We start from the raw sequence: 25,952 nt of genomic DNA, 5'->3' as shown, positions 1-25,952 counted from the left end.
CAGTTTCTTTCTCGCGGGTGTTCGGTGCTATCCGGTGAGGCTCCGGTAAAACTTGTCAGTCTTCGGTATAAGCGGTTCTTCTCCGGGGCTGATGCGGTAAACATGAAGCTCCGAGTGAGGACGTGAACGGACGAGGGTTCATAGCCGCGAACTGTTAGCACGTAGCTGCCAGCTAACTGTTAGCAACACACCTTCCGTGGAGGTTAGCCGGGAAGCTAACGTTAGCATCAGCTGAGGACAAGCGTCCAGGTGTTCGGAGGTGAGTAGACGTCCCGGTGACGTATTGTGTCTTCGTGTGTTAAACTGCTACGAATGTGAGACTTTAGTTTGGAGCTCGTCACAGCGGTCGGTTAGCTAACGTTAGCCGCTAGCGTTAGCCGCTAGCGTTAGCAGCTAATATTAGCAACCAGCAGAGATTTAACGGCAGCGCCTTTTACCAACATTTGACACCTGTTTAGAACCGGTTCCAGTTCAGAGTGACAGTAGTGACCACACTGACACAGACAATGTTTAAATAAAGTTTAATTATCAGCTGATCATGAAGGACTTAACATACGATCTATGGCGGATCATTCAGGTTCGTGTCATAAATAAAATCCGTTTTAAGTTCAAACTAACTGAAATCAGAATAAAACTGATTCACTAATAGTTTTATTACCATAAAGTCATAAAACTGAGTTAAGCTCATGAAATATCTGGACCAGACAACGTTCCTGCTGCAGCGCTGAGGATCTGTTCACATGTCTCTGACCAACGCTGTCCTCCAACGGCTTCAAGACCAAAGGAGTCTACAGGGGTCCAGCCTCAGTGACCCTTGTCCCCCCTGGACCCCAATACCAGATCATAACAGAAGACATTAAGGGTTACCTTGTTAATGTTCAGGTCTGTAGATGGTTCTCATAACAGAAGACATTAAGGTTACCTTGTTAATGTTCAGGTCTGTAGATGGTTCTCATAACAGAAGACATTAAGGTTACCTTGTTAATGTTCAGGTCTGTAGATGGTTCTCATAACAGAAGACATTAATGTTCTTGTTAATGTTCAGGTCTGTAGATGGTTCTCATAACAGAAGTCATTAGGGTTACCTTGTTAATGTTCAGGTCTGTAGATGGTTCTCATAACAGAAGTCATTAGGGTTACCTTGTTAATGTTCAGGTCTGTAGATGGTTCTCATAACAGACGTCATTAATGTTCTTGTTAATGTTCAGGTCTGTAGATGGTTCTCATAACAGAAGACATTAAGGGTTACCTTGTTAATGTTCTTGTTAATGTTCAGGTCTGTAGATGGTTCTCATAACAGAAGACATTAAGGGTTACCTTGTTAATGTTCAGGTCTGTAGATGGTTCTCATAACAGAAGACATTAAGGGTTACCTTGTTAATGTTCAGGTCTGTAGATGGTTCTCATAACAGAAGTCATTAAGGTTACCTTGTTAATGTTCAGGTCTGTAGATGGTTCTCATAACAGAAGTCATTAAGGTTACCTTGTTAATGTTCAGGTCTGTAGATGGTTCTCATAACAGAAGACATTAAGGGTTACCTTGTTAATGTTCTTGTTAATGTTCAGGTCTGTAGATGGTTCTCATAACAGAAGTCATTAAGGTTACCTTGTTAATGTTCAGGTCTGTAGATGGTTCTCATAACAGAAGTCATTAGGGTTACCTTGTTAATGTTCAGGTCTGTAGATGGTTCTCATAACAGAAGACATTAAGGTTACCTTGTTAATGTTCTTGTTAATGTTCAGGTCTGTAGATGGTTCTCATAACAGAAGACATTAAGGTTACCTTGTTAATGTTCTTGTTAATGTTCAGGTCTGTAGATGGTTCTCATAACAGAAGTCATTAAGGGTTACCTTGTTAATGTTCTTGTTAATGTTCAGGTCTGTAGATGGTTCTCATAACAGAAGACATTAAGGTTACCTTGTTAATGTTCTTGTTAATGTTCAGGTCTGTAGATGGTTCTCATAACAGAAGTCATTAGGGTTACCTTGTTAATGTTCTTGTTAATGTTCAGGTCTGTAGATGGTTCTCATAACAGAAGTCATTAAGGTTACCTTGTTAATGTTCAGGTCTGTAGATGGTTCTCATAACAGAAGTCATTAAGGGTTACCTTGTTAATGTTCAGGTCTGTAGATGGTTCTCATAACAGACGTCATTAAGGTTACCTTGTTAATGTTCTTGTTAATGTTCAGGTCTGTAGATGGTTCTCATAACAGAAGTCATTAAGGTTACCTTGTTAATGTTCAGGTCTGTAGATGGTTCTCATAACAGACGTCATTAAGGTTACCTTGTTAATGTTCAGGTCTGTAGATGGTTCTCATAACAGAAGTCATTAGGGTTACCTTGTTAATGTTCTTGTTAATGTTCAGGTCTGTAGATGGTTCTCATAACAGAAGTCATTAGGGTTACCTTGTTAATGTTCTTGTTAATGTTCAGGTCTGTAGATGGTTCTCATAACAGAAGTCATTAAGGTTACCTTGTTAATGTTCTTGTTAATGTTCAGGTCTGTAGATGGTTCTCATAACAGACGTCATTAAGGTTACCTTGTTAATGTTCTTGTTAATGTTCAGGTCTGTAGATGGTTCTCATAACAGAAGTCATTAAGGTTACCTTGTTAATGTTCAGGTCTGTAGATGGTTCTCATAACAGAAGTCATTAGGGTTACCTTGTTAATGTTCTTGTTAATGTTCAGGTCTGTAGATGGTTCTCATAACAGAAGTCATTAGGGTTACCTTGTTAATGTTCTTGTTAATGTTCAGGTCTGTAGATGGTTCTCATAACAGAAGACATTAAGGTTACCTTGTTAATGTTCAGGTCTGTAGATGGTTCTCATAACAGAAGTCATTAAGGTTACCTTGTTAATGTTCAGGTCTGTAGATGGTTCTCATAACAGAAGTCATTAAGGTTACCTTGTTAATGTTCAGGTCTGTAGATGGTTCTCATAACAGAAGACATTAAGGTTACCTTGTTAATGTTCAGGTCTGTAGATGGTTCTCATAACAGAAGACATTAATGTTCTTGTTAATGTTCAGGTCTGTAGATGGTTCTCATAACAGAAGTCATTAAGGTTACCTTGTTAATGTTCTTGTTAATGTTCAGGTCTGTAGATGGTTCTCATAACAGAAGACATTAAGGTTACCTTGTTAATGTTCTTGTTAATGTTCAGGTCTGTAGATGGTTCTCATAACAGAAGACATTAAGGTTACCTTGTTAATGTTCTTGTTAATGTTCAGGTCTGTAGATGGTTCTCATAACAGAAGTCATTAAGGTTACCTTGTTAATGTTCAGGTCTGTAGATGGTTCTCATAACAGAAGTCATTAAGGTTACCTTGTTAATGTTCTTGTTAATGTTCAGGTCTGTAGATGGTTCTCATAACAGAAGACATTAAGGTTACCTTGTTAATGTTCTTGTTAATGTTCAGGTCTGTAGATGGTTCTCATAACAGAAGACATTAAGGTTACCTTGTTAATGTTCTTGTTAATGTTCAGGTCTGTAGATGGTTCTCATAACAGAAGACATTAAGGTTACCTTGTTAATGTTCAGGTCTGTAGATGGTTCTCATAACAGAAGACATTAAGGTTACCTTGTTAATGTTCAGGTCTGTAGATGGTTCTCATAACAGAAGACATTAATGTTCTTGTTAATGTTCAGGTCTGTAGATGGTTCTCATAACAGAAGTCATTAAGGTTACCTTGTTAATGTTCAGGTCTGTAGATGGTTCTCATAACAGAAGTCATTAAGGTTACCTTGTTAATGTTCTTGTTAATGTTCAGGTCTGTAGATGGTTCTCATAACAGAAGACATTAAGGTTACCTTGTTAATGTTCTTGTTAATGTTCAGGTCTGTAGATGGTTCTCATAACAGAAGTCATTAAGGGTTACCTTGTTAATGTTCAGGTCTGTAGATGGTTCTCATAACAGAAGACATTAAGGTTACCTTGTTAATGTTCAGGTCTGTAGATGGTTCTCATAACAGAAGTCATTAAGGTTACCTTGTTAATGTTCAGGTCTGTAGATGGTTCTCATAACAGAAGACATTAAGGTTACCTTGTTAATGTTCAGGTCTGTAGATGGTTCTCATAACAGAAGTCATTAAGGTTACCTTGTTAATGTTCAGGTCTGTAGATGGTTCTCATAACAGAAGACATTAAGGTTACCTTGTTAATGTTCAGGTCTGTAGATGGTTCTCATAACAGAAGTCATTAAGGTTACCTTGTTAATGTTCAGGTCTGTAGATGGTTCTCATAACAGAAGACATTAAGGGTTACCTTGTTAATGTTCTTGTTAATGTTCAGGTCTGTAGATGGTTCTCATAACAGAAGTCATTAAGGGTTACCTTGTTAATGTTCAGGTCTGTAGATGGTTCTCATAACAGAAGTCATTAAGGGTTACCTTGTTAATGTTCAGGTCTGTAGATGGTTCTCATAACAGAAGACATTAAGGTTACCTTGTTAATGTTCAGGTCTGTAGATGGTTCTCATAACAGAAGACATTAAGGTTACCTTGTTAATGTTCAGGTCTGTAGATGGTTCTCATAACAGAAGTCATTAAGGTTACCTTGTTAATGTTCAGGTCTGTAGATGGTTCTCATAACAGAAGTCATTAAGGTTACCTTGTTAATGTTCAGGTCTGTAGATGGTTCTCATAACAGAAGACATTAAGGGTTACCTTGTTAATGTTCTTGTTAATGTTCAGGTCTGTAGATGGTTCTCATAACAGAAGTCATTAAGGTTACCTTGTTAATGTTCAGGTCTGTAGATGGTTCTCATAACAGAAGTCATTAAGGGTTACCTTGTTAATGTTCTTGTTAATGTTCAGGTCTGTAGATGGTTCTCATAACAGAAGTCATTAAGGTTACCTTGTTAATGTTCAGGTCTGTAGATGGTTCTCATAACAGAAGTCATTAAGGGTTACCTTGTTAATGTTCAGGTCTGTAGATGGTTCTCATAACAGAAGTCATTAGGGTTACCTTGTTAATGTTCAGGTCTGTAGATGGTTCTCATAACAGAAGACATTAAGGTTACCTTGTTAATGTTCAGGTCTGTAGATGGTTCTCATAACAGAAGACATTAATGTTCTTGTTAATGTTCAGGTCTGTAGATGGTTCTCATAACAGAAGTCATTAAGGTTACCTTGTTAATGTTCTTGTTAATGTTCAGGTCTGTAGATGGTTCTCATAACAGAAGTCATTAGGGTTACCTTGTTAATGTTCTTGTTAATGTTCAGGTCTGTAGATGGTTCTCATAACAGAAGTCATTAAGGTTACCTTGTTAATGTTCTTGTTAATGTTCAGGTCTGTAGATGGTTCTCATAACAGAAGACATTAAGGTTACCTTGTTAATGTTCTTGTTAATGTTCAGGTCTGTAGATGGTTCTCATAACAGAAGTCATTAAGGTTACCTTGTTAATGTTCTTGTTAATGTTCAGGTCTGTAGATGGTTCTCATAACAGAAGTCATTAGGGTTACCTTGTTAATGTTCTTGTTAATGTTCAGGTCTGTAGATGGTTCTCATAACAGAAGACATTAAGGTTACCTTGTTAATGTTCTTGTTAATATTCAGGTCTGTAGATGGTTCTCATAACAGAAGTCATTAAGGTTACCTTGTTAATGTTCAGGTCTGTAGATGGTTCTCATAACAGAAGACGTTAAGGTTACCTTGTTAATGTTCAGGTCTGTAGATGGTTCTCATAACAGAAGTCATTAAGGTTACCTTGTTAATGTTCAGGTCTGTAGATGGTTCTCATAACAGAAGCCATTAAGGTTACCTTGTTAATGTTCTTGTTAATATTCAGGTCTGTAGATGGTTCTCATAACAGAAGTCATTAAGGTTCCCTTGTTAATGTTCAGGTCTGTAGATGGTTCTCATAACAGAAGTCATTAGGGTTACCTTGTTAATGTTCTTGTTAATGTTCAGGTCTGTAGATGGTTCTCATAACAGAAGTCATTAAGGTTACCTTGTTAATGTTCTTGTTAATGTTCAGGTCTGTAGATGGTTCTCATAACAGAAGACATTAAGGGTTACCTTGTTAATGTTCTTGTTAATGTTCAGGTCTGTAGATGGTTCTCATAACAGAAGTCATTAAGGTTACCTTGTTAATGTTCAGGTCTGTAGATGGTTCTCATAACAGAAGTCATTAGGGTTACCTTGTTAATGTTCTTGTTAATGTTCAGGTCTGTAGATGGTTCTCATAACAGAAGTCATTAAGGTTACCTTGTTAATGTTCTTGTTAATGTTCAGGTCTGTAGATGGTTCTCATAACAGAAGTCATTCAATTCAATTCAATTCAATTTTATTTATATAGCGTCAATAACAATACAAATCGTCTCAAGACGCTTTACAAAAACCCGGCCTGAAACCCCCAGAGCAGCCTGAAGGTAACGGTGGCAAGGAAAAACTCCCTTTTAACAGGAAGAAACCTCGAGCAGAACCCAGCTCATATGGAGGGACCCATCTGCCTAAGGCCAGCCGGGTACAGACAGAAGAAAGAGAGAAGAGAACAGCAAAGAGAGAAGAGAAGAGAACAGCAAGATAAACATACATCTGTCATAGATACACATATCTGACTAAAGTGTACATGTGGAATCTGATGATACAAACTGATGATGTTACATGACAGTTTGAAAATGTAAGAGGAATCATAGGCAGGTTGGAGAATTGTTCATTCAGGTAGGAGTGGATAACTGCAGGATTCCATGAAGACTAGGCAGGCTGATGAGACCACGACAACAGATGTAGTATAGAGCTCCACAGGAAACACACCACTCCAGGCCAGAGATACTCACAAGAAGAGGGGGGAAGAGGGGGGAAGAGGGGGGAAGGGGGGTGGGACACACACAGCAGTAAACATTCTACATAGTAATAGCACAGAATTGTATGACTAGTAGTATATAGGAAATTAGAGGGCAAGAGCTCTGTGCCAGAGAAAAGAAAGTGGAGGATGCGAGAGAGGAGAGAGAAGAAAGAAGGAGGACATGTGTTTGGTGCATCGTCCCCCAGCAGCCTAGGCCTATAGCAGCATAACTAAGGGATGGTTTAGTCCAGCCCTAACTATAAGCCTGATCAAAAAGGAAAGTCTTAAGCCTGACCTTAAAAATAGAGAGAGTGTCTGCCTCCCGAACCCAAACTGGGAGCTGGTTCCACAGGAGAGGAGCCTGATAGCTGAAAGCTCTACCTCCCATTCTACTTTTTGAAATTCTAGGAACCACAAGTAGGCCTGCACTTTCAGACCGAAGTGATCTGTTGGGATGATATGGTACAATAAGGTCTTTAAGATACGATGGAGCTAGGCCTTTAAGGGCCTTGTATGTGAGGAGGAGGATTTTAAATTCTATTCTAGACTTTAAAGGGAGCCAGTGAAGAGAAGCTAAAACTGGAGTAATATGATCTCTCTTGCTAATTCCTGTCAATGCTCTTGCTGCGGCATTTTGAATCAACTGGAGGCTTTTTAAAGAGCTATTTGGACAGCCAGACAGTAATGAATTACAGTAATCCAGTCTGGACGACACAAATGCATGAACTAGTTTTTCAGCATCACTCTGAGACAGGATGTTCCTAATTTTGACGATATTACGCAGGTGAAAGAAGGCAGTCCTGGTCACTTGCTTTATGTGACATTTAAAGGACATATCCTCATCAAATATAACACCAAGGTTTTTTACAGTAGTACTGGAGGCCAAGGTAATGCCATCCAAAGACACCATGTGATTAGATAATGAATCTCTGAGATGCTTAGGACCGAATACAATAACTTCTGTTTTGTCTGAGTTTAAGAGTAGGAAATTACAGGTCATCCAAGCCTTTATGTCTTTAAGGCATGCTTGGAGTTTAACCAGCTGATTAGTTTCATCTGGTTTCATAGATAAATATAGCTGGGTGTCGTCTGCATAGCAATGAAAGTTTATGCCATGTTTTCTAATAATCTTGCCTAATGGCAACATGTATAACGTGAAGAGTATTGGTCCTAGCACAGAACCCTGAGGAACTCCATAACTTACTTTTGTATAAGTAGAGGAATCATTATTGACATGAACAAACTGGAATCTGTCAGATAGATAGGATTCAAACCAGTCTAATGCAGTTCCTTTAATCTTGACCTCACTTTCAAGTCTCTGTAGTAAAATATTATGATCAATAGTGTCAAATGCAGCACTAAGATCTAGCAGAACAAGTATAGAGACAAGTCCACTGTCTGAAGCCATGAGGAGATCATTGGTAACTTTAACCAAAGCTGTTTCTGTACTATGATGAACTCTAAAACCTGACTGAAACTCTTCAAACAGACCATTCTTGTTTAAGTGGTCACACAACTGATTAGCAACAACTTTTTCTAGAATTTTGGAAATAAAAGGAAGGTTGGAGATTGGTCTATAGTTGGCTAAAACATCTGGATCTAGAGTGGCTTTCTTGAGTAAGGGCTTAATTACAGCAACCTTAAAAGACTGAGGCACATATCCTGTTAATAAAGATAAATTTATCTGGTTCAATATGGAGGTGTTAATTAATGGAAAAACTTCTTTGAGCAATTTAGTTGGGATTGGATCTAGAAGACAGGTTGATGGTTTAGATGCTGTAATTGTTGAAGAGAGCTCAAGAAGATCTACTGGGGAGAAGGATTCCAGATATTGATAAGGTCTTACAAAAGTTTCTAATGTCGCTGTACTTGCATCTTTAACAGCTGTTGGAAGGATGCCTTGAATATTTTCTCTAATGCCGACAATTTTATTAGTAAAGAAGCTCATGAAGTCATTACTACTGAGGGCTAAAGGAATAGATGGCTCAACAGAGCTGTGGCTCTTTGTCAGCCTGGCTACAGTGCTGAAAAGAAATCTGGGGTTGTTCTTGTTTTCTTCTATTAATGATGAATAATATGCTGTTCTAATACTACTGAGAGCTTTTTTATAAGTTGTTAAACTATCTTTCCAGGCTATGCGAGCTTCTTCAGAATTAGTGGAATGCCAAATTCTTTCTAGCTTTCGGGCTGCCTGTTTTAAACAGCGCAACTGTGAATTATACCATGGAGCTAGCCTCCTCCTATTTATGACCTTCTTTTTCAGAGGAGCAACTAAGTTTAAAGTTGAACTAAGCGATGCTGCAGTGCCATCGACAAAATAATCTATTAGTGCAGGGGTTAAATTGTGGTTGCTGTTGTCCACAACATTGGTACATGGCACTGAGGTAAATAAAGAAGGAATTAATTCTTTATATCTAGTTACAGCATTGTCAGACAAACATTAAGGTTACCTTGTTAATGTTCTTGTTAATGTTCAGGTCTGTAGATGGTTCTCATAACAGAAGACATTAAGGTTACCTTGTTAATGTTCTTGTTAATGTTCAGGTCTGTAGATGGTTCTCATAACAGAAGACGTTAAGGTTACCTTGTTAATGTTCAGGTCTGTAGATGGTTCTCATAACAGAAGTCATTAAGGTTACCTTGTTAATGTTCTTGTTAATATTCACGTCTGTAGATGGTTCTCATAACAGAAGTCATTAAGGTTACCTTGTTAATGTTCTTGTTAATGTTCAGGTCTGTAGATGGTTCTCATAACAGAAGTCATTAAGGTTACCTTGTTAATGTTCAGGTCTGTAGATGGTTCTCATAACAGAAGTCATTAAGGTTACCTTGTTAATGTTCTTGTTAATGTTCAGGTCTGTAGATGGTTCTCATAACAGAAGTCATTAAGGTTACCTTGTTAATGTTCAGGTCTGTAGATGGTTCTCATAACAGAAGACATTAAGGGTTACCTTGTTAATGTTCAGGTCTGTAGATGGTTCTCATAACAGAAGACATTAGGGTTACCTTGTTAATGTTCTTGTTAATGTTCAGGTCTGTAGATGGTTCTCATAACAGAAGACATTAAGGGTTACCTTGTTAATGTTCAGGTCTGTAGATGGTTCTCATAACAGAAGACATTAGGGTTACCTTGTTAATGTTCAGGTCTGTAGATGGTTCTCATAACAGAAGTCATTAAGGTTACCTTGTTAATGTTCTTGTTAATGTTCAGGTCTGTAGATGGTTCTCATAACAGAAGACATTAGGGTTACCTTGTTAATGTTCTTGTTAATGTTCAGGTCTGTAGATGGTTCTCATAACAGAAGTCATTAAGGTTACCTTGTTAATGTTCTTGTTAATGTTCAGGTCTGTAGATGGTTCTCATAACAGAAGACATTAAGGTTACCTTGTTAATGTTCAGGTCTGTAGATGGTTCTCATAACAGAAGACGTTAAGGTTACCTTGTTAATGTTCAGGTCTGTAGATGGTTCTCATAACAGAAGTCATTAAGGTTACCTTGTTAATGTTCTTGTTAATATTCAGGTCTGTAGATGGTTCTCATAACAGAAGTCATTAAGGTTACCTTGTTAATGTTCTTGTTAATGTTCAGGTCTGTAGATGGTTCTCATAACAGAAGTCATTAAGGTTACCTTGTTAATGTTCAGGTCTGTAGATGGTTCTCATAACAGAAGTCATTAAGGTTACCTTGTTAATGTTCTTGTTAATGTTCAGGTCTGTAGATGGTTCTCATAACAGAAGTCATTAAGGTTACCTTGTTAATGTTCAGGTCTGTAGATGGTTCTCATAACAGAAGACATTAAGGGTTACCTTGTTAATGTTCAGGTCTGTAGATGGTTCTCATAACAGAAGACATTAGGGTTACCTTGTTAATGTTCTTGTTAATGTTCAGGTCTGTAGATGGTTCTCATGACAGAAGACATTAAGGGTTACCTTGTTAATGTTCAGGTCTGTAGATGGTTCTCATAACAGAAGTCATTAAGGTTACCTTGTTAATGTTCTTGTTAATGTTCAGGTCTGTAGATGGTTCTCATAACAGAAGACATTAAGGGTTACCTTGTTAATGTTCAGGTCTGTAGATGGTTCTCATAACAGAAGACATTAAGGTTACCTTGTTAATGTTCAGGTCTGTAGATGGTTCTCATAACAGAAGACATTAAGGTTACCTTGTTAATGTTCTTGTTAATGTTCAGGTCTGTAGATGGTTCTCATAACAGAAGTCATTAAGGTTACCTTGTTAATGTTCAAGTCTGTAGATGGTTCTCATAACAGAAGACATTAAGGGTTACCTTGTTAATGTTCAGGTCTGTAGATGGTTCTCATAACAGAAGTCATTAAGGTTACCTTGTTAATGTTCAGGTCTGTAGATGGTTCTCATAACAGAAGTCATTAAGGTTACCTTGTTAATGTTCAGGTCTGTAGATGGTTCTCATAACAGAAGACATTAATGTTACCTTGTTAATGTTCAGGTCTGTAGATGGTTCTCATAACAGAAGTCATTAAGGGTTACCTTGTTAATGTTCAGGTCTGTAGATGGTTCTCATAACAGAAGTCATTAAGGTTACCTTGTTAATGTTCTTGTTAATGTTCAGCTCTGTAGATGGTTCTCATAACAGAAGACATTAAGGGTTACCTTGTTAATGTTCTTGTTAATGTTCAGGTCTGTAGATGGTTCTCATAACAGAAGTCATTAGGGTTACCTTGTTAATGTTCAGGTCTGTAGATGGTTCTCATAACAGAAGTCATTAAGGGTTACCTTGTTAATGTTCTTGTTAATGTTCAGGTCTGTAGATGGTTCTCATAACAGAAGTCATTAAGGTTACCTTGTTAATGTTCAGGTCTGTAGATGGTTCTCATAACAGAAGACATTAAGGTTACCTTGTTAATGTTCAGGTCTGTAGATGGTTCTCATAACAGAAGTCATTAAGGTTACCTTGTTAATGTTCTTGTTAATGTTCAGGTCTGTAGATGGTTCTCATAACAGAAGTCATTAAGGTTACCTTGTTAATGTTCTTGTTAATGTTCAGGTCTGTAGATGGTTCTCATAACAGAAGTCATTAAGGTTACCTTGTTAATGTTCAGGTCTGTAGATGGTTCTCATAACAGAAGTCATTAAGGTTACCTTGTTAATGTTCTTGTTAATGTTCAGGTCTGTAGATGGTTCTCATAACAGAAGTCATTAAGGTTACCTTGTTAATGTTCTTGTTAATGTTCAGGTCTGTAGATGGTTCTCATAACAGAAGTCATTAAGGTTACCTTGTTAATGTTCAGGTCTGTAGATGGTTCTCATAACAGAAGTCATTAAGGTTACCTTGTTAATGTTCTTGTTAATGTTCAGGTCTGTAGATGGTTCTCATAACAGAAGTCATTAAGGTTACCTTGTTAATGTTCAGGTCTGTAGATGGTTCTCATAACAGAAGACATTAAGGTTACCTTGTTAATGTTCAGGTCTGTAGATGGTTCTCATAACAGAAGACATTAAGGTTACCTTGTTAATGTTCAGGTCTGTAGATGGTTCTCATAACAGAAGACATTAAGGTTACCTTGTTAATGTTCTTGTTAATGTTCAGGTCTGTAGATGGTTCTCATAACAGAAGACATTAAGGGTTACCTTGTTAATGTTCAGGTCTGTAGATGGTTCTCATAACAGAAGTCATTAAGGTTACCTTGTTAATGTTCAGGTCTGTAGATGGTTCTCATAACAGAAGACATTAAGGTTACCTTGTTAATGTTCAGGTCTGTAGATGGTTCTCATAACAGAAGACATTAAGGTTACCTTGTTAATGTTCAGGTCTGTAGATGGTTCTCATAACAGAAGACATTAAGGTTACCTTGTTAATGTTCTTGTTAATGTTCAGGTCTGTAGATGGTTCTCATAACAGAAGACATTAAGGGTTACCTTGTTAATGTTCAGGTCTGTAGATGGTTCTCATAACAGAAGACATTAAGGTTACCTTGTTAATGTTCAGGTCTGTAGATGGTTCTCATAACAGAAGACATTAAGGTTACCTTGTTAATGTTCAGGTCTGTAGATGGTTCTCATAACAGAAGACATTAAGGTTACCTTGTTAATGTTCTTGTTAATGTTCAGGTCTGTAGATGGTTCTCATAACAGAAGACATTAAGGGTTACCTTGTTAATGTTCAGGTCTGTAGATGGTTCTCATAACAGAAGTCATTAAGGTTACCTTGTTAATGTTCAGGTCTGTAGATGGTTCTCATAACAGAAGTCATTAGGGTTACCTTGTTAATGTTCAGGTCTGTAGATGGTTCTCATAACAGAAGACATTAAGGGTTACCTTGTTAATGTTCTTGTTAATGTTCAGGTCTGTAGATGGTTCTCATAACAGAAGACATTAAGGGTTACCTTGTTAATGTTCTTGTTAATGTTCAGGTCTGTAGATGGTTCTCATAACAGAAGTCATTAAGGGTTACCTTGTTAATGTTCTTGTTAATGTTCAGGTCTGTAGATGGTTCTCATAACAGAAGTCATTAAGGTTACCTTGTTAATGTTCTTGTTAATGTTCAGGTCTGTAGATGGTTCTCATAACAGAAGACATTAAGGGTTACCTTGTTAATGTTCTTGTTAATGTTCAGGTCTGTAGATGGTTCTCATAACAGAAGACATTAAGGGTTACCTTGTTAATGTTCTTGTTAATGTTCAGGTCTGTAGATGGTTCTCATAACAGAAGTCATTAAGGGTTACCTTGTTAATGTTCTTGTTAATGTTCAGGTCTGTAGATGGTTCTCATAACAGAAGTCATTAAGGTTACCTTGTTAATGTTCAGGTCTGTAGATGGTTCTCATAACAGAAGTCATTAGGGTTACCTTGTTAATGTTCAGGTCTGTAGATGGTTCTCATAACAGAAGACATTAATGTTCTTGTTAATGTTCAGGTCTGTAGATGGTTCTCATAACAGAAGTCATTAGGGTTACCTTGTTAATGTTCTTGTTAATGTTCAGGTCTGTAGATGGTTCTCATAACAGAAGTCATTAAGGTTACCTTGTTAATGTTCAGGTCTGTAGATGGTTCTCATAACAGAAGTCATTAGGGTTACCTTGTTAATGTTCAGGTCTGTAGATGGTTCTCATAACAGAAGTCATTAAGGTTACCTTGTTAATGTTCAGGTCTGTAGATGGTTCTCATAACAGAAGTCATTAAGGTTACCTTGTTAATGTTCAGGTCTGTAGATGGTTCTCATAACAGAAGTCATTAAGGTTACCTTGTTAATGTTCTTGTTAATGTTCAGGTCTGTAGATGGTTCTCATAACAGAAGTCATTAGGGTTACCTTGTTAATGTTCTTGTTAATGTTCAGGTCTGTAGATGGTTCTCATAACAGAAGACATTAATGTTCTTGTTAATGTTCAGGTCTGTAGATGGTTCTCATAACAGAAGTCATTAAGGTTACCTTGTTAATGTTCAGGTCTGTAGATGGTTCTCATAACAGAAGACATTAAGGTTACCTTGTTAATGTTCTTGTTAATGTTCAGGTCTGTAGATGGTTCTCATAACAGAAGACATTAATGTTCTTGTTAATGTTCAGGTCTGTAGATGGTTCTCATAACAGAAGTCATTAAGGTTACCTTGTTAATGTTCAGGTCTGTAGATGGTTCTCATAACAGAAGACATTAATGTTCTTGTTAATGTTCAGGTCTGTAGATGGTTCTCATAACAGAAGTCATTAAGGGTTACCTTGTTAATGTTCAGGTCTGTAGATGGTTCTCATAACAGAAGTCATTAAGGTTACCTTGTTAATGTTCAGGTCTGTAGATGGTTCTCATAACAGAAGACATTAATGTTACCTTGTTAATGTTCAGGTCTGTAGATGGTTCTCATAACAGAAGTCATTAAGGGTTACCTTGTTAATGTTCTTGTTAATGTTCAGGTCTGTAGATGGTTCTCATAACAGAAGTCATTAAGGTTACCTTGTTAATGTTCAGGTCTGTAGATGGTTCTCATAACAGAAGTCATTAAGGTTACCTTGTTAATGTTCAGGTCTGTAGATGGTTCTCATAACAGAAGTCATTAAGGTTACCTTGTTAATGTTCTTGTTAATGTTCAGGTCTGTAGATGGTTCTCATAACAGAAGACATTAAGGGTTACCTTGTTAATGTTCAGGTCTGTAGATGGTTCTCATAACAGAAGTCATTAAGGTTACCTTGTTAATGTTCAGGTCTGTAGATGGTTCTCATAACAGAAGACATTAGGGTTACCTTGTTAATGTTCAGGTCTGTAGATGGTTCTCATAACAGAAGTCATTAAGGGTTACCTTGTTAATGTTCTTGTTAATGTTCAGGTCTGTAGATGGTTCTCATAACAGAAGACATTAAGGTTACCTTGTTAATGTTCTTGTTAATGTTCAGGTCTGTAGATGGTTCTCATAACAGAAGTCATTAGGGTTACCTTGTTAATGTTCTTGTTAATGTTCAGGTCTGTAGATGGTTCTCATAACAGAAGTCATTAAGGTTACCTTGTTAATGTTCAGGTCTGTAGATGGTTCTCATAACAGAAGACATTAAGGTTACCTTGTTAATGTTCAGGTCTGTAGATGGTTCTCATAACAGAAGACATTAGGGTTACCTTGTTAATGTTCTTGTTAATGTTCAGGTCTGTAGATGGTTCTCATAACAGAAGTCATTAAGGTTACCTTGTTAATGTTCAGGTCTGTAGATGGTTCTCATAACAGAAGACATTAAGGTTACCTTGTTAATGTTCAGGTCTGTAGATGGTTCTCATAACAGAAGTCATTAGGGTTACCTTGTTAATGTTCTTGTTAATGTTCAGGTCTGTAGATGGTTCTCATAACAGAAGTCATTAAGGGTTACCTTGTTAATGTTCAGGTCTGTAGATGGTTCTCATAACAGAAGACATTAAGGTTACCTTGTTAATGTTCAGGTCTGTAGATGGTTCTCATAACAGAAGACATTAGGGTTACCTTGTTAATGTTCAGGTCTGTAGATGGTTCTCATAACAGAAGTCATTAAGGTTACCTTGTTAATGTTCAGGTCTGTAGATGGTTCTCATAACAGAAGACATTAATGTTCTTGTTAATGTTCAGGTCTGTAGATGGTTCTCATAACAGAAGTCATTAAGGTTACCTTGTTAATGTTCAGGTCTGTAGATGGTTCTCATGACAGAAGACATTAAGGTTACCTTGTTAATGTTCAGGTCTGTAGATGGTTCTCATAACAGAAGTCATTAAGGGTTACCTTGTTAATGTTCAGGTCTGTAGATGGTTCTCATGACAGAAGACATTAAGGTTACCTTGTTAATGTTCAGGTCTGTAGATGGTTCTCATAACAGAAGTCATTAGGGTTACCTTGTTAATGTTCTTGTTAATGTTCAGGTCTGTAGATGGTTCTCATAACAGAAGTCATTAGGGTTACCTTGTTAATGTTCTTGTTAATGTTCAGGTCTGTAGATGGTTCTCATAACAGAAGTCATTAAGGGTTACCTTGTTAATGTTCAGGTCTGTAGATGGTTCTCATAACAGAAGACATTAAGGTTACCTTGTTAATGTTCAGGTCTGTAGATGGTTCTCATAACAGAAGACATTAGGGTTACCTTGTTAATGTTCAGGTCTGTAGATGGTTCTCATAACAGAAGTCATTAAGGTTACCTTGTTAATGTTCAGGTCTGTAGATGGTTCTCATAACAGAAGACATTAATGTTCTTGTTAATGTTCAGGTCTGTAGATGGTTCTCATAACAGAAGTCATTAAGGTTACCTTGTTAATGTTCAGGTCTGTAGATGGTTCTCATGACAGAAGACATTAAGGTTACCTTGTTAATGTTCAGGTCTGTAGATGGTTCTCATAACAGAAGACATTAAGGTTACCTTGTTAATGTTCTTGTTAATGTTCAGGTCTGTAGATGGTTCTCATAACAGAAGTCATTAGGGTTACCTTGTTAATGTTCAGGTCTGTAGATGGTTCTCATAACAGAAGACATTAAGGGTTACCTTGTTAATGTTCTTGTTAATGTTCAGGTCTGTAGATGGTTCTCATAACAGAAGTCATTAGGGTTACCTTGTTAATGTTCAGGTCTGTAGATGGTTCTCATAACAGAAGTCATTAAGGTTACCTTGTTAATGTTCAGGTCTGTAGATGGTTCTCATGACAGAAGACATTAAGGGTTACCTTGTTAATGTTCTTGTTAATGTTCAGGTCTGTAGATGGTTCTCATAACAGAAGTCATTAAGGTTACCTTGTTAATGTTCAGGTCTGTAGATGGTTCTCATAACAGAAGTCATTAAGGTTACCTTGTTAATGTTCAGGTCTGTAGATGGTTCTCATAACAGAAGTCATTAAGGTTACCTTGTTAATGTTCAGGTCTGTAGATGGTTCTCATAACAGAAGCCATTAAGGGTTACCTTGTTAATGTTCAGGTCTGTAGATGGTTCTCATAACAGAAGACATTAAGGGTTACCTTGTTAATGTTCTTGTTAATGTTCAGGTCTGTAGATGGTTCTCATAACAGAAGTCATTAGGGTTACCTTGTTAATGTTCTTGTTAATGTTCAGGTCTGTAGATGGTTCTCTTATTAAATAAACTATAGTCTGATGTTATTTATCTTAGTACCACACCCTGCATCCAGAGTCAACACAATCATGGACTATACTCACTCACCCACTGCTCTGTATTGTCTGCATCAGCTTCCATCTTGGACACGCCCACTTTATGCTCAGTCCTTCCTATTGGCTGTGAAGGTTCTCAGTCATCCAGGTCGTGGTTTATCCAAAAAAGGTTTAAAAAGCGACTGGACTGTAGAGTTCTTTGAAAAGACGTTTCATCATCTGAGTTCTGGAACTGAAGAAACATCTCAAACATCTCCAGTTGCCTTTTAAACCTTTCTTGGAGTCCTTTGTATTGTTTTTAGTCCAATGTCTTCATGTAGGTCCTTGGTCCTGGAGGAACGTCCTCTCATCTGACTACCTACTGCACCTGCTGCTCTATGTGGTTGAAATGACAATAACAACTTCTTTGAGCTGACGTCTTTGCTGTTCACAGTCTGCTGACACTGTTCCTGGAGGAGGAGGAGGAGGAGGAGGAGGAGGAGGAGGAGGAAGAAGATGGCACCTGTGTCAGACATGGAGGTGAAGTTAGAGGGGAAGAGCAGGAGAGACGGAGCGCTGTCTCGGGAGGACTGTCTCTGTCCCGTCTGTCTGGAGATCTTCATGGAGCCAGTTACACTTCCCTGTACACACACCTTCTGCAAGGTAAGATAAGACTTTATTCATCCCTGTGGGGAAATCAGGGCGTTACAGGAAACAACAGTGTGAGATGCAGAAGATACACAAAAAAACAATAGAATAGAATACGGCAGACAGACATGTTATGTACAAAAAATATTTACATATTGCATCAAAGAAGAGATTCACAGAGTCTGGTCTGAGTTGAAACAACCAATTTGTGTGGATAGAAGAGTTAAAGTGTTAAAGGAGGTTAAATATAAATATGTTGACATTAGGGCTGAACGATATATCGTTATCGTATCTATATCTATATACGATATAGATATAGATATAGATACGATAACGATATATCGTTATTCAATTCAATTCAATTCAATTTTATTTATATAGCGTCAATAACAATACAAATCGTCTCAAGACGCTTTACAAAAACCCGGCCTGAAACCCCCAGAGCAGCCTGAAGGCGACGGTGGCAGGAAAAACTCCCTTTTAACAGGAAGAAACCTCGAGCAGAACCCAGCTCATATGGAGGAACCATCTGCCTAAGGCCAGCCGGGTACAGACAGAAGAAAGAGAGAAGAGAACAGCAAAGAGAGAAGAGAAGAGAACAGCAAGATAAACATACATCTGTCATAGATACACATATCTGACTAAAGTGTACATGTGCAGTGTTTCCCACAGATTTGAAAGCAATGTGTGGTGGTCGGCCGAGGGGGGGGGGGGGGGTGAAAAGAACGATTGGATAGGGTATGTGCCCTGTGTCTGACCGATGGGGGGGGGGGGGGTTGATTCCTAAAGGGATTTCCTAATTACAGGTTAATAATTAAAAAAAAACTGTTAATAATTGGTTACACAGAACTTTATTACATTAATTTTAACACCCTATATAAACCGTAATTTCCGGACTATAAGCCGCACCAGCTAAATTTTGGGGAAAATACAGATTGTTCCATATATAAACCGCACCCGACTATAAACCGCACCCACACAATAAATCTTTCAATCAATCAATCAATCAATCAATCGATCGATCGATCAAACTTTCACATCTTTGACATTACAAACAGCATTCGTGCAGTGCACAAATAATACAACGGTGCGCTCCTAGCGCACTTCCTGCAGTCATAGTACCGTAGTGCAGTATAACAAAAAACAAAGCTTAAAAACGCTTGACGAGGCAATAACGTTAAATGGCTAAATTTAATTTGTTTGTAAAAGTGCTTGCCTGTAACACGGCAGCAAAAGTGCAGTAACCCGCTGCTCAACAAAATAACCAGCATCTTTTTCTAAAACAGCCAACACAGCAGTAAAGGTGCAGTAACACGACCGTTTACTGTATCAAAATAACCAGCCTGCTATACCAGAAAAGTCAGCCAGATCGATCGCCTTTAACTTAAAAGCAGCTCTCGTACTGCATTTGGACTCACTTGGTTTGTTTTGCTCGTTACCTGGCGCAAACTGTCTGTCTCGCTCCTGCGCTTCCATGATAGTGCGCCCCTGGTGACCGTTAGCTGTAAAAATCCATAATTCGTTGTATAAGCCGCAGGGTCCAAAGCAAGAGACGAAAGTAGCGGCTTATAGTCCGGAATTTACGGTATATCAGCAATACAGCTGGAAGCCCCGCTTGCTTATTCTCTTTCTCTCTCTCTTTCCCGCAAAAATCTCGCGAGACTCTATTAAACTTATCACTATGAAGGTAAACAATATCACATTTTTAGGATTGATTTAGGAACATTTATAATGTAAAATGTCTACTTTAAACAAGGAACTATATCGGATTACTCTCTAGGCAGTTGAATCAGGTCAACTGGACTTGGTTTTTGTCTGCGTCTGCGGGTTAGTCAGACTTGCTGCTAGTCTCTCGAACTGATGAAGCCACTTGGATAAGGAGCGAAACGTCTTCACAGACAAAAACCAAGTCCAGTTGACCTGATTCAATTGCCTGGAGATGCCTTTGACCTGGACAAATGAGAATTTGCACAGACTCATCGGATTACATCATATTGCACTGAATCGTACCGAATCGAATCGAATCGGATCAAATCGGTTGTTTTTAAAATGTATCCTTCCTGAATCGTTTCGTACCCCATGTATCTAGATACGTATCGAATCGTCTTATATTGGAGAGATGCACACCCCTAATACAGGGTGTCCGCACGGTAGTGAAAGGTAGTAAAAAGAATCTACCCAAATTAAGGCCCTTGAAAGGTAGTAAAAGGTAACAAACGCAATTTAACTTGGTAGTAAAAATGTTTTTATCTCTGCCTCAATATTTAATGAGTTTCCATTGTTTGTGTATTATTTGTGTTTGCATGTTTGAACTTCATCTAGCCTATATAGTTTAAAAATATATACGGTGCTTACAGGACCTGAGTGAGGCGTAGTTGATAGCAATGACGTAGAGGTAAACATTGTGGAGTTGATAGCCTATCAGCGACGATAACATTTTCCGCCTTTTTGCTGGGGCTATTATTAGAACCATCTCGGCGGGTCAGGGTTTCGGCGGCACGGTGTGGGAGGATCCCTTCAGCGGGACCTCTCCCCGGCGTCGGCCGGCCCCCGCCGGGCCCATTTCCTCCGTGGCGGTGCGCGGCCTGTAAGTGCTCGGGGCGAAGGTGGCTCGTCGGCTCCGACCGCGAGCTTTACAGCGACCCCCCGCATCTCACTTCACCGCTTCCCTGGGGTCGTGGAATCAGTGCTCACTGCGCCCTCTCTCCCTGCGGGGAGGGACGGGTCCCACTCGCTCCCGGCGCGACTGCCGACCGGCAGCGGACTCACGCTCCGACCGCGTCGCGCCGCTCATTTGTTGTTAATGTTCTGTATGCATACCATGTTATGGTAACTGTACGTTTGAGGCCTGCCTCTAATTCTGGCCTCCTTCCAATAAAGGCCTGGACCGCGATGTGCTTGAGTAAAATAAAGTATTAGAGGATTTACAGTATAAGACTTTTTTCTTTGTGTTTATTTGATTCCTATTCAAGACACTTTGACAAGAATGACTTTATATTGTTACTTTAGGCTACAGAGCTTCATTTTTTAACATTTTCGGTTGGTGGTGTGCCTTGTGATTTTTTCAATGAAAAAAATGTACCTTGGCTCAAAAAAGGTTGAAAAACACTGATATAAAGACTGGCTTAAACCCGTCATGGGAAATGACCGTGAGGCATTTTGCAGTGTCTGCAAAAAAAACGATAAATATTACCTGGAACGGCATTACGGCTATCAAGTCACACAGTGGATCCAGTATTCACCAGCAGCAGCTTCGGGTGAGGGGGGGGGGCAGCTCCCGATGTCGTTGTTTTGCAATGCTAGCAGCAGCACCGCACAAATCGCGGCAAATCATGCCAACTTATCAGGTGTAGTCGCACCACTTCAGCAGCAAACCAGTGCCACCAGCACCACTACGGCTGCGATAGCCAAACAGCAGACGTTACCGCTACAAACATCAGCCCTCAGGGCTGAGGTTCTCTGGTGCCTGAACACAGCAGCCAACCATCATTCATTCAACTCGAATGAATGTCATGCATCAACTTTTAAACACCCATGATTACCATCCATTACCACTCCATGGGCTCTTTGGACAGTTTTTAAGTCCAGTGTAAGCTATTGTTACAAGTTACCCCTTGTGATGTATTTCTTGTGATTAAATAAATTGCTCTTTTGACAGTAATTAACTGCTTAAGTCTGCATGTGTGAGAATGCGTGTTTGTGGGTAAGTGTGTGTGATGTGACACACTTTCTTATTAATCTTTATGGTTGTTAGGTGTTACTGTGTTTAAGAAGTGCAAAGGTTATTACTCACTTAATTAGGGCTAAGGATCAACTCGACACTACAAAAAACACATAATTGACAATGATCACAATTAAACATTAGTGTACCTGATATGTATGATGGGTCTGACAGTGTCACACTTATACCTTATAATTAGTAGTCCAAAAAGGGCTGCTGGTTGATGTCGTGTTGGTAGTAAAGAATATTGTGGAGGTAGTAAAAAAGGTAGTAAAAGGTAGTAAATTCATCTCTGTGAATCCTGCATATACCCTGTAATAGTTATATATATATATATATATATATATAGTTATATATATATATATATAGTTATATATATATATATAGTTATATATATATATAGTTATATATAGTTCTATATATATAGAACTATATATATATATATATATATATATAGTTATATATAGTTCTATATATATAGTTATATATATATATATATAGTTATATATATATATAGTTATATATATATAGAACTATATATAACTATTTATAGTTATATATATAGTTATATATATATAGTTATATATAGAACTATATATAGTTATATATATATAGTTATATATATATAACTATATATATATAACTATATATATATATAGTTATATATATATATAGTTATATATATATATAACTATATATATATAACTATATATAGTTATATATATATATAACTATATATACTGTACACTGTGCATGAGTCCTGGAAAGAAGCTCAGCAGCAGAAGAGTCACACGCAGCTGTATGCTAACACTCAGCTGTATGCTAACACCGTGTTTCCTGGTTCTAGTTCTTTAGGAGGTGTTCAGGTATAACACCAGTCTTGTGGGGACCAGTGGTCCTCGCAGGGCCAGTAATCCTTGTCAGAGGAGCTGGTCTCTGACCGTGTGTGTGTGTGTGTGTGTGTGTGTGTGTGTGTGTGTGTGTGTGTTTTCAGAGCTGTTTCCTGGAGTCGGTGGATAAAGCCACGCTATGCTGCCCCATGTGCAGGAAGAGAGTTTCTACCTGGGCCAGACTGAACAGCAGAAACAAGTCTCTGGTCAACCAGCAGCTGTGGAGGCAGATCCAGACCTGCTTCCCTCAGCAGTGTCAGAGACGTCTCAGTGGACACGAGGACGAGGACGAGGACAGCTCAGGTACCTTTATCTTTATAAATACCAGTTAGCATCTCATTAACTTCCACTGTGGATGTTTGGAGCCGCGGTGAGATACCTCTGGTTCTCAGTTAGCTCAGCTCCTGTAGCTTAGCTTGCTGCTAACTTAAGCTAACTAGCAGCTATAAGCTGCCAGATTAAAGTCCACAGTGATGAGGGAACTTTCAAACTTCCTCCACAGATCATCAGATAAACATGAAGTATAGAAATGTTTCTCTGAGGACAGATACACAGCTGCTTTCATGAATCTAGCATTTAGACATGGTCTGGTTCTGGTTCTGGTTCAGAGTAAACACCAAAGATCAGGTTTGGGTATGTGGTCAATTTGATCTACAAACAAACAAACTGTCCAAAAGTCTGTCTGCTTCGGGTAGTTCTGCTTTAAGACGTTAACTTGCTGTCTCTGTCTCTCTCTATCTCTGTCTCTTTGTGTCCAGTTCTGGTGTGTGTCCCCAGGGTCAGTCAGCCTGGAGAGGTGCGTCAGGAGTACGAGGACGAGTTGACCAAAGTGAGTCATTTCATGAGACAGAGAGACAGACAGATAGCAGCTGGTGTTGAGGTCTCAGTCTTTCGTTGTGTTCATCACAAAGTGAATATGTTCATGAAGTGGACCTTTAATGGGGGGGGGGGGTGTCCTGTCAGCTGACGGAGGAGAGAAGAGTCCTGGAGGAGGAGGAGAGGAAGGCCAGCGAGGATTTGATCCAGAGGATGTTGGCTGAGGAGGAGCAGCTGCTGCAGGAGGAGAGGAGGAGGAGGGAGGAGGACGAGCGTCTGGCTCTGCTGCTCAGTGACCAGCTGGTCAGTAGTAATTATGTTAATTATATTAATATAAGTAATATCAGTTGATACCGACTGGATTCTTTGAAGGTCGGTCAGAGAGTCGTCATGACTCTGGACCAACAGGAAGTCGTCAGGCGATCAACATCAACTCATCAAGTCTTAAGGTTTTCTGGATTAAACTGTGAATGTCTCTAGAAGCTGTGTCTATGTTCCTATGCAGCCTGGACGTGATGGACGTCCTGCAGGTGTCTCTGTCTTATCACAGGAAGTAGAAGTTAATGGAATGAATCTGAGACTCGTTCGTTTTACTTTGTTCTCGTCTTTTGCAGAACTCTCCTCCCGTTGCTCCAGTCAAGAAGAAGGAGGTCGGACAGATTGAGAAGTAGGTCGACTTCATTTCTCTATAAACATTTTGACGTTAGGGTTGACTGGGAGAGGTTGCCATGGTAACGCATTGATCGGGACCAGCTCATGTTGGACATAAGACATGTGCAAAAGGACACGAGACATGTCTGTGGTCGTGAGTTCTAGTACCAGAGGACTTTTGACCTCTGACCCTGAGGCCGTGGTGGTTCTGACCAGTCACCATGTGTTGCAGGTTCCTGTGTCCTCGTCCGTCTCAGAGCTCCGCCTCCAGCTTCCTGTCCAATAAGGTCAGTCTGAAGATCTGTACGTCTCTAGGTTTGACATGAAGTGGTGGAAGATGAGAATGACGTCATGTGTTACTTCCTGTTTCAGGAGAACATCCTCCTCCCTGAGCGCCCCCCCCCCCAAACTGGACTATTATGGAGCTGAGACGCACCTCCACCCAGAACCTGAGACGCACCTCCACCCAGAACCTGAGACGCACCTCCACCCAGAACCTGAGACGCACCTCCACCCAGAACCCAAGGAGGAGCTTCACCTGGGGAGTCAGGTGATCACACATGGAGGACATTCGGCCAAGAGGAGGTGCTCTGAGCTGGAGGCAGCAGGAGGACGGAGCCAGGAGGTTCTTACCAAACGAGGCTGTCACTTTCCAGTCTCCTCCTCCTCCTCCTCCTCCTGCTCCTCCTCCTCCTGCTCCTCCTCCTCCATCTCTTTGGAGCAAGGTGCCCTGGCCCCACGGCAGATTGCTGAGTGGGAGTTGGAGCTTCAGGGCCGACAGCAGCAGGAGGAGGAGGACCGGAGACTGGCTCTGCTCCTGCAAAAGGAGCTGGACCAGGAGGAGAAACTTAGAGCTACCGACAGACGCAAGGGATCTGCAGACGCCTACCCCCTCCGCCGAGGAGGGAAGGAGGAGGACAGCAGCTCCAGCACACCCTGCAGGTCCTCCAGGAAGACTGTCAGGACCTCCTCCCCACCTTCAGCTACAAACACCACAAAGACTTCCACCTTCAGCAGAGGGACAAAACAAACCACTCTGACTGAGATGTTCTCCAGCTTCAACAACTGAACTCTCAGTGTCCCGGTGTCCCGGTGTCCCAGTGTCCCAGTGCCTCAGTGCCTCTCTGTCTTGCTCAGTTGGTTTTCTTTTCAGACGTGAATAAACCCTGACAGATATCTGCTGTCCTCTTTTATTTTGGAACTCTTCATACACAGAGAGGACAAGTCTGTGGACATCGAGTACACAGGACTGTCTCATAGTTTTGGTATGAAGACAGAGTTTTTGTCAACTCATTGTGAAGCTCCAACAGAGTTCTTGTCTTTTACTTTGAAAGTCTGGAGCACACTGAACTGAAGCACTTCCTGTGGTTATTGATTGATTCATAGATTTGTTATTCTGACATTTTGTCTCAGAGTGAGACATCCCCTCTGTCCACAATCTCTCTGATGGCACCAGCTCAGACTGATGATGTGTTCCTGTTAACAAATCATGTGATCAGCGTCATGTGATGGTTAAACTGTGATACTACACATGTGACAACATAGAACATGTAACAGGCTGTGTAACGTTAAGAGGAGCTGAGTGACATCATCTCAGTTTATTTTATAAGAAACAAAAATAAAGGCGAGATTCTAAATCATTGTTTCTTGTTGTATATCAGAGAAAAGGTTTCTATTGGTTAAAAATCACGTCCTGGTCTCAGACTGAAGGACACGTCCTGGTCTCTGACTGAAGGACACGTCCTGGTCTCAGACTGAAGGACACGTCCTGGTCTCAGACTGAAGGACACGTCCTGGTCTCTGATTAAAGGACACGTCCTGGTATCAGACTAAAGGACACGTTCTGGTCTCTGATTAAAGGACACGTCCTGGTCTCTGATTAAA

At 39.5% G+C, this 25,952-nt stretch overlaps 1 protein-coding gene across 1 annotated transcript; it reads left to right on the top strand.

Annotated features, from left to right (window-relative positions):
• Nucleotides 1–3: 3 nt before the first annotated feature.
• On the top strand, nucleotides 4–25,699 carry rnf168 (ring finger protein 168). The gene is given in 9 exon segments (XM_084559492.1): nucleotides 4–259; nucleotides 17,797–18,005; nucleotides 22,706–22,904; nucleotides 23,360–23,430; nucleotides 23,565–23,720; nucleotides 24,032–24,084; nucleotides 24,301–24,355; nucleotides 24,441–24,467; nucleotides 24,469–25,699. Coding segments are annotated over 8 exon segments (1,377 nt in total). The 5' UTR covers nucleotides 4–259; nucleotides 17,797–17,858; the 3' UTR covers nucleotides 25,138–25,699.
• Nucleotides 25,700–25,952: the final 253 nt, after the last annotated feature.

This window comes from Chelon labrosus (assembly GCF_963514085.1).
Source record: "Chelon labrosus genome assembly, chromosome: 13".
Taxonomy (NCBI): domain Eukaryota; kingdom Metazoa; phylum Chordata; class Actinopteri; order Mugiliformes; family Mugilidae; genus Chelon; species Chelon labrosus.
The sequence above is the reverse complement of the archived record's forward strand: the minus strand, read 5'-3'. Positions and strand labels throughout refer to the sequence as shown.